Genomic DNA, 9,005 nt, shown 5'->3' on the forward strand with positions numbered 1-9,005 from the left:
GCGAAGCCGGAGCCACCGTCCACCCCTGGCTGGGCCTCTGGCAATTAATCCCCTCGCTTTCGTAACCTCCAGTCCTCCACCACCTCTTTCTTACGACAAAACAAGCCTGATGGCTTCCTCTCCATCTCGTGCGACTGCGCTGCCCTAGAACCCTCGCCGCCGCCCTTCTTACGATTCCCCTATCCCCGATCGCCCCCTGACACGTCCGCCGGCCCCGGATCCTGCACCGGAATTCCGCGCGGAATTCCGGGCCGGATCGAAATCGAACCGAACCGAACCGCCTCACTGCGTGCGCCCCCGATCAGCGAACTCCCACGCGCGCGCGCACGTACGCACGCCTGACGCGGTTGGATCCTCCGATTTGCCGCGGATGGGGGCGCCGAAGCAGCGCTGGACGCCGGAGGAAGAGGCCGCGCTCAAGGCCGGCGTCGCCAAGCACGGGCCCGGCAAGTGGCGCACCATCCTCCGGGACTCAGACTTCAGCGAGCTCCTGCGCCTCCGCTCCAATGTTGACCTCAAGGTGACGCTCGGATCGCCGGGGAGGGTGGGCTGTGGGTTTTTGGCGATCAGCTGGGGGGAATAAATCTCCAGTCCTTTTAGTAGGTTAAATTGAATGAAAGAAATTTGCGGTTTTGGACGGTCCTAACAGCTTGGCGTGTTCTTTATTTGGTTCTAGATCGGGATTTTAGGTGGTTGGTAGTGGGGATTGCATAGAGTTTGAGGGCGCGGCTCGAGAGTAATCTGAGATGTCAGGAACTTCTAGCCATAGCATCATGATGCCCCCAAAAGCTCTCACACCCACCTTTGTTTCATTCCATGTAGAGATTTTTTCCTTCACTTTGTTAGGTTTTGATGGTTCCTTGGGAGGCCTTGTTAGGTCTTGATGATTCCTTGGGAGATCACTTCCATGTGGAGATCTTGTTCACCATAACTACGATTTGTTTTGTTGGACACCATCTGTATTTAGTCTCCAAGTTCATTTTGAATGTCTGTATCGACGAGTACAAATGAATCTTTGGTATGGTCTATTTGTGCAGGACAAGTGGCGCAACTTGAGCGTCACCGCAGGAGGTTACGGTTCTAGAGAGAAGGCAAGGATGGCCTTGAAGAAAGGCAGGCGCATGGTGCCTAAGCTTACTGCTGAGCCGATGGATACAGATGGGAAGGATATGGACAACGCTCATGACGCAGTCATTGAAGTGGAACCGTTAGCAATGGCTTTGGAGCCTTTGGCAATTGAGGAAAGTCCAGATATGTCAGTTGCTAGGTCAGTACGCTCGGTGCAAATATTTTATCTAAGCTACTTATTGTACTTACGAGTAACTTACCTTTTCAGTTCGCCATCTTCCTTTTTGGTGAATGTGTTTTATGTGGATACGTGGGACTAGATAGAAATCATCGATATAAATTGATTTGGAGTTCTGATTCTAGTCCTGCCTGGTTAGACATTAAAGTTCAGAAGTTGACCGTAACGGAAATTCTTTTTAAACCATATTACGGTATCTGAACTGTCTCGACAACAACTAGTGCAGGAATTTTCAGTTGTATTTTGAGTTGGGGTTCGTGATTTTGTTTACATGAACAGTCCAACTTACAAGCACATTAAAGGACAAACCTAAAATAAGCATATAAGCAGTGATCTGGTAGCAATTCAAATGCTTGCCTATTTTCTATCATATTATAAGCACGCATACATTTCCTTTGATGCTCAGTTTGACCTCTCTCATCATGTGTTTAGTTATTAAAGTTCCATGTCCATTTTTTAGGAAATGAAATATAAATTGTTACTCCCTCCCTTTTATTTTAGAAGGCATGTTTTTTCAATGATATTCAAATATAAAAGGCGCACAGTTCCCAATGCTTCCTATACAACAAAAAGCTAGTTAACTTAATGCACATAGCAATGATTTTTTTTTCCTCCAACTCAATTTATTTGTACCAAAGCAACAGAGAAGTAATAGCTACGGCGAGCATGTATACATGCAACCAGTGCGAATGACTCTTTGTCGTGTGCATGTATGCACACAGTAGTAATGTGGAGTTACTTGGGTCACTTCAGTGAGATTAGCAAGCTTGTTTGTCTTTGTTCCCAAATAAATGTGCTCGCTAAAACTGAATGGAGGGACCTTGCTGCTGAATTGATGGTAACCATGCATGAGAAGATATAAAATTATATGGTGATCATAATAGAAACAGAAGACTATGCACATGCACATGTTAAACCCTTATGGCCAATATGCCAATGGTGGGCTATGTGCACACAGTCATTAAATCATTCTCGCAAAGAAAACAGATTAATAATGTTGACCTGACTGTACTTACAAGTTGGACATGCCCTCTATGTTTGAACCAGTCACAGAAAATCTGATTGGGGCAGAGGGGCGAGGGTTCAGGGTTGTCGGTATCTAAAAACATGGGTCGAAGGTGGTAGTTCGGAACAATGGAATCCAATCAATCTGGGTCGATAATTGGATTTGGGGTCGATGAGCCATGATATCCCATGCACAAATAGTTACAGAAAATCAATACAAAGAATACAAATCCAACACACTACCCACCTAATGTAACCGTGTGACAGTCATGCTCAATCACGCAGCCTCCCTTTCTTGTTCCTCGCCTTCTCTCTGCTCAGGCAACCTAATGCCACTAGTCACGAATCAACCACGGCTAGCCAACATCTTGCACCAGGTGGTAGTGAAATTGATTGCCTACAATGTCCTCTTCTCTTTTGTGCACCCAGTTTCATTGGCAAAGGCTTAGTCTTGCATCAGATGTTGCTGCTCCCCAAGTCGTGCGGTCATGTCCATGATTGTTGGTAGTCATGTTCAACACTAGCTGTCTCCCATGTCTCAGCAACATAAACCCTCCTCTCCCCTGTACCTCATTACAGCCCTTTGGATCTGTGGTGTACAGTGTACTCCTGCCACAGTGGATTGGTGACCCAGACAGAATCAGGATGTTGACCTTGCTTGACCCGACCCTTGATTTGGGATGATGTCCTGGGGTTGCAGAACGCGCCCGACCCTGACCCCTGTGATTATGGTTTAGACATTATGGTAACAAAGATTAAGTGACGAACATATATATCTATCTTCCTTGCTATTTGTAGTCTGCAACACATGTCAGTTGATTACGTTCAGTCAAACCAACTTTGGGACATTCTTGGATGTATCCACATTTGTTATTCATCTTCTGATACTGCATAACAGTTTTAGCATTTTCGCCTCCTCTATGGTCTGTGCTATATTGAGATGTTCTGGTAGTGTCATAATTTGTTCCTATGGTGTGCAATACATCTGGATTCTGGAGCAAAATTTTCAAGTAAACTAAAAAGGAAACTGTTTGTGAATATATACAGTTGACACACACACATCCTCTGAGTTCCACGCATGCTGTGCTCTTCCTAATGTTCAATTCCTTACAGAGGTTGTCTTGTTATGAATGTTGATACTTTTGTGTAACATGTTTATTAGTACATAATTACATATCATTATTATTTTGTTTATTTACTTGTGATAGCATATCTGTTCAGCAGTTGGAGTCCACATTACTCTTTTCATTTTACTTCAATTGTTACTGTCCAACTCTTTAATTTATTCAGCATACTGCTTTCTTGATGCTTGGTCATCCAGTGTATTTTATGTATGTCTGTCATTTTTCCAGGCTCGATGATCTCATATTAGAAGCTATAAGGAAGCTTAACGAGCCTTCTGGGTCCAATAAGGCAGCCATTGCTGCATATATTGAGGTTTGTGGATATCAGTTTATAGTGTGCTCACTTGTTTTATTTTGTGTTTTGTTTAACTTACTTACATCAGCTGTCCTGCTATTTATTTTCTGGTGACTGCTTTCTGTAATGGGAATTGTCTCATCCTTTTGTATGAAGCATCTGTGCTGATTTTTTGCTAACTTGAGCAATCCTTTATTACCTTTTCTTTTACGGACGGATTTAACTTAAATTGACTATATGTTTAGGACCAATACTGGCCACCTGCTGATTTTCAACGCCTGCTATCTACAAAATTGAAGTCATTGGTTAATTCCGGAAAATTAATCAAGGTCTCTCCCTCCCTCCTTCCCTGGGTCGTCTTTTTAGAAATATAAAAGTGGGGCCAGACTTCAAGCTGCATACTATTTGAATCATGATTGTAGGTAAACCAAAAGTTCAGAATTGCACCAAGTTCACCTCCCTCGGGTGGAATAAGCGCTAAGGTATCCTCTGCTAAAGGGATGGACACAGAAAATAATAATGCTAAACGGCTAACTAAGCCTCAAGTGGTTGCTGAACTGGAGAAGATGAAAGGCATGACCAAGGAGGAGGCAGCTGCCTTTGCTGCCAAGGCAGTTGCCGAGGCAGAAGTAGCAATAGCAGAAGCTGAGGAAGCAGCAAGAGTTGCAGAGGCTGCAGAAAATGATGCTGAAGCTGCAAAGGCTTTTCTCGATGCTGTCACTCTATCAATGAGAAGCAGGAATGCTGCTTCCATGGTATAGTGAACCCGTCCTTTGTTAGTATATAGCTGGTACATAAACTCTACAACTGATAACACTTTGATGGATGCAGATGCTTCGAGCTTGCTGATCCTTTAACCATGCCGTCACATGGTTTTGGCCAGCAGCGCACAGGTTCTGCTGCAAAGATTTTCTGGATAGATGAGTTTCTTGTATAGTCTTATAGATCATGACGCATCAACGGGAGGGGTTTTCAACATCTTGCTGCTGGTTCTGTTCTGTGCAGCCAATCGACATTCGACAATATGATAACAAGAATGAACGGGAAAGTAGTCTTAATTTTTTCCCCCATTGTGTTCCTTTGTAATTAAACTCTAGCCTTTTCCCTTAATTAGTTGAAGTCAAGTGATGTCGTCTAATAGAACAACTGTAGTGAAAAAAAAAGTCGGAAAGCTGCCTTAGTTAATGCAAATTGCTGTGATAGTATGGCCCCGTTCGCGTGTCCTTAAACCAGGCTATCCGTTTATTTTTTCATCTGGAACAGTGTTTTTCTCTCATAAATTCCTTCAGCATTTCTCCAAACCATTCAGATTCTTCCAAACCTTATGGGCCTGTTCGCTTGTCTGAATTTTGGCGCTTGTCTGAATTTTGGAGGAATCTGGATGGTTTTGAGAAATGCTGGAGGAATTTGTGAGAGAAAAACACTGTTCCGGATGAAAAAAATAAACGTTTAAGGTTATATGTGTGCTGCTTTGTTTTTTCGTGATTACCTCCGCTTTTAAGAAAGCATGTAAGATTTACAACCTCGGCTCTTTGTCATGCCAAGGATTTGGTACGGCCAAAATTTGTCATGCCAAGGATTTGGTAAGCCAAAGTTATGTTAAAAGTTTGTTATGGATTTGGCAAGCCAAATATAAGAGGTCGAGCAAATCAAACAATTGCTAAAATCATGGCTTGCCAAATCTTCGGCTTATTTTGGGAGCCAACCAATCCGCCTCTAATCATGCTGAACTAGATGGTGATTAAACGGCTGATTAAAAGGACATAGCAAGACATTGTGTAACGTTTACAGGACTAAATGGCCGTGTAAGCGAACAGTGCAGCAAAACGGTTCAGCACAAATGATGTCTCGTTTCTGATAGTTATATATTCTTCTGTACGTCAGCTCAGCACAAATCATGTCTCGTTTCTGATAGCTATATATTCTTCTGTAATCAACTCGTTACACCTAGTACGTTTGGTTCTGGTTCAGTTAACTTGTGACTGGATGTACGCTTGATCAACTGGATGTAAATTTGATTCGTTTATTAAGACGTGTGTGGCCAAACTTTTAACAATTCGATTGTTAATGTATGTTAATAAGATAAAATGGAAACATTAAAAATCATATGTTTATATTTGTTTCAAAGGAAATTTCACAATATCACAATCTTACTGGGTTTTAGAAGTCTAATGCAAAAGAAATCATGGAGGCACACATTGCGAAGTGCATATTTTGACGGTGATATAATTCTTATCTGAAATGAATCTATAAAAACATTTAATAATAAAAGCTTTAGACACCTCCTATGCTATGACGCCATCTATTTACAACGTAATTTACTTATTCTATTCAGCTTGAATGCTTGACACCCAAATATTGCTGCAGTTCATTCCTTCAACTTTAAGAGGCCATTCTGTGTAAATCTATATTGTCTAAAATTGTACAAAATTGTGTTCACTCAACATGTCACTTTCCAGAATCACTGTTTCTGAACTTCTTCTAGCATACACAAAATTGTTTAACATTAGCCCTTGCACTGCCCGTGTTCTCCTCCAGATCACATTTTCCAATGATGCTTCGACAGTTAATCTTCTTCTGCGTCCAGCCGTTCACTCAGCATGGCAGATTGCCAGAATTGTTGTTTCCGACTTCTGGCTTATATCTCTTGATGCCGTGGACTCGATTCATGATTCCAGGTCATTCATCACGACTCGCACAAGACTTTGCAAATAGCAAGCCTTGCTGCTGATTCTTGGCAGGCCACAGGTGAAGCTACAGATGCAGCTTCGGCCCTTGATGTTCAGAAACTCAGGTGACCCAGCTGCACCCAGGCGTGTGATCAGCACTCTTCTCGCTTCCAGCCTGAGTTTCATCAGCCGTGCTGCCTCTGCAGCCCTGCACCAGTCTCTCATAGTTCCCGGCGCCACCATCGGGCTGCAGCGCTCTCAGCTCCTGCACCGCGATGCTTCCCATGGCGCTGTTCTTATGGGCCAAGCAAGAGTGCAGAAGAGTACGCCACGCTAACGCGTTCGACGCGAACGGCATCTTCCGGAGCAGGTCGTACGCCTCTTCAAGCCTCCCAGCACGGCCGAGGAGATCGATGACACTGATGTAGTGGTCAAATGTTGGTTCCACGCCATGCTTCTTGGCCATTGCATCGAAGTAGCTCAACCCCTCCACAACCAGCCCGGCGTGGCTGCAGGATGTAAGGATGGAGATGAAGGTGTTGCCATTGTACATACCGAGTTCCAGGGCGCGCTCTCCAGCTGCCAGAGCTTGCCTCCCAAGGCCGTTCTGACCAAGCCCCCGTATCAACGAGTTCCATGACACGACGTCCCTGACAGTCATTTCTTCGAACACCTGCTCGAGATCAAGCGTCGCACCGCAGCTGCTGTACATGCTCATCAGAGAATTGCTGACGAAGACGTTACTCTGACCAAACCCGTCCTTTACGGTGCGTGCATGCACTTGCCTCCCAAACGCAAGCAGTACCAGCACTGAGCAGGTGTGCAGAACTGTTGTGTATATTGAGGGGTTTAAAACCTTGGCATTGCCACCACAATGGCCATCCGATCTGACCAGATCGATGAAGAGGCGGAGAGCATCTTCTCCGAGGCTATTCTCCCCCAGGCAGGATATTATGATGTTCCACGTGGAGGCATCCTTTTTCCTCATAATTCTGAAGAGATCAAGAGCCCTGTCGACGAGCTTATGCCGGGAATATCCGTCCATCATGATGTTACAAGAGCAGATGTCCCTGTACCGCATCCCGTAGAACACCTTCTCGGCGTCCGACAGTGCGCCCAGCTTGGCATGCCCATCAATCAAAGCATTCCACACGAAACAATGCCTGCTCCCTTCGTCCACGAGCTTGAAGGTGAGCCCATGGAGCTGCAACAGCATGGCTAGTGACTGGACACCCACGCAGGCCTTGAGCAGGGAGCTGAACGTGTGCGCATTGGGCAGCACCCCCCGCGCAAAGAACTTGGCATAGAGCGCCACGAAGAGCTCCACCGCCTTACCAGGCTCGCCGTTCCGGACGTGGCACGACACCATGGCCGTCCAGGTGAAGACGTTGTGCTGATCCAGTGGGAGCTCCTCGAAGAGATGCTGCGCCTCGGCGGCCGCGGCTCCGCCGGCGCGAGAGAGGCCCCCGATCATGGTGGTGTAAGAGGTGGCGTTCCTCCTGGGCATCTCCCGCAAGAAGGAGAGCGCCCAGTCGGTGCGGCCGGCGTCGACGAGCGCGGCCAGCGCGGCGTTCCAGGACACCTGGCTCTTCACGGGCATTGCCTCGAACAGCTCGAGGGCCCTCTCGGCCTGCCCAGCTCTGCCGACGTCCGTGACCTCGATTGTCCTACGGGCCAGGCGAGACAAGCGCGGCAGGTCCTGGACTGCCTTGCCGAGCGCCCGCGGCGCCATTTTCCGTGACTTCCGACTTCCGAGGCTGGTTGGAACGCTGCCGCCTCTCCTCTAGTCTCCTGCCTGCAGAACCACGCTGCCGCCTCTCCTCTAGTCTCCTCCAGTGCAGCGATGAGTCTGCAGTTCTGTAATGAGTTGAGCAACTTTGTTTGGCGAAGCGCCTCGTGCTGCACTTCGATTTCGATTGTTGCCAGGCAGTGCCGCAAACCATCTGGTCCGAACGGCCGGACCGGAGGCGCCCACGGATCAGAGCGCGATGTTTTTTTTTTAATTTTAACACTTTTTAAAAATTAATTTTAAATCTAACGTTCTTTGTTTTTTTTAACCAACACTTTTGGCCGCACCTATTGATGAGAACATGACACCCCTGTATATGATCATATTTGACACATGGTACAGAGGGGTAGAAGATCATTAAAGGTGTCCAAGTCATTAAGTCAAGAAGGAGGTCCGAGGCTAAGTCGGTTCAAGTCCTCGAGCTGAAGCTCAAAGCAACTCAAGTTCGAGTCTGCCTCGGCCTACAGGACCAGTCTATCTTAAACTGGTCACCCAGGACGCATCCGGACTCCGTTTTCGATGATCCACATATGGATGGAAAGCTAATTGGATAAGGAAGCCAACCCAATTGGTTTCACGTCTAAAGCCCTTCGGAATCAACGGGAATCGTCGAAACAAGTCAGCGTCTAGAATCTATCAGGGTGCTGCAACACCGTCTTTTGGTCCGTTGGACCGTGTATCGTGTTTGGGCACATTAGAGGACGCGTCCAGGGGGTTGACGTCCAAGACTATAAATACCAGCCATCGCTCTCCTTAGGGTTTGTGTTTTGTTTAGTTCTTGATTTTCTCGTGAAACAGATATCGTTTTGCTGCAACT

General features: G+C 46.1%; 2 protein-coding genes across 2 annotated transcripts; one reads left to right on the plus strand and one right to left on the minus strand.

Moving 5' to 3' along the window:
* Positions 1 to 4,921, plus strand: LOC136450082 (single myb histone 1). The gene is made up of 6 exons (XM_066450361.1): positions 1 to 520; positions 1,038 to 1,267; positions 3,664 to 3,748; positions 3,976 to 4,059; positions 4,153 to 4,485; positions 4,562 to 4,921. Exons 1-6 carry the CDS (start codon positions 371 to 373, stop codon positions 4,577 to 4,579), a joined length of 900 nt encoding a protein of 299 aa, XP_066306458.1. The 5' UTR covers positions 1 to 370; the 3' UTR covers positions 4,580 to 4,921.
* A 690-nt stretch (positions 4,922 to 5,611) lies between these two features.
* LOC136450083 (pentatricopeptide repeat-containing protein At4g02750-like) lies at positions 5,612 to 8,201 on the minus strand. Its single transcript, XM_066450363.1, has one exon. It carries the CDS (start codon positions 8,129 to 8,131, stop codon positions 6,521 to 6,523), a length of 1,611 nt encoding a protein of 536 aa, XP_066306460.1. The 5' UTR covers positions 8,132 to 8,201; the 3' UTR covers positions 5,612 to 6,520.
* Positions 8,202 to 9,005: the final 804 nt, after the last annotated feature.

This window comes from Miscanthus floridulus, chromosome 5, assembly GCF_019320115.1.
Source record: "Miscanthus floridulus cultivar M001 chromosome 5, ASM1932011v1, whole genome shotgun sequence".
In the NCBI taxonomy this organism is placed as follows: Eukaryota; Viridiplantae; Streptophyta; class Magnoliopsida; order Poales; family Poaceae; genus Miscanthus; species Miscanthus floridulus.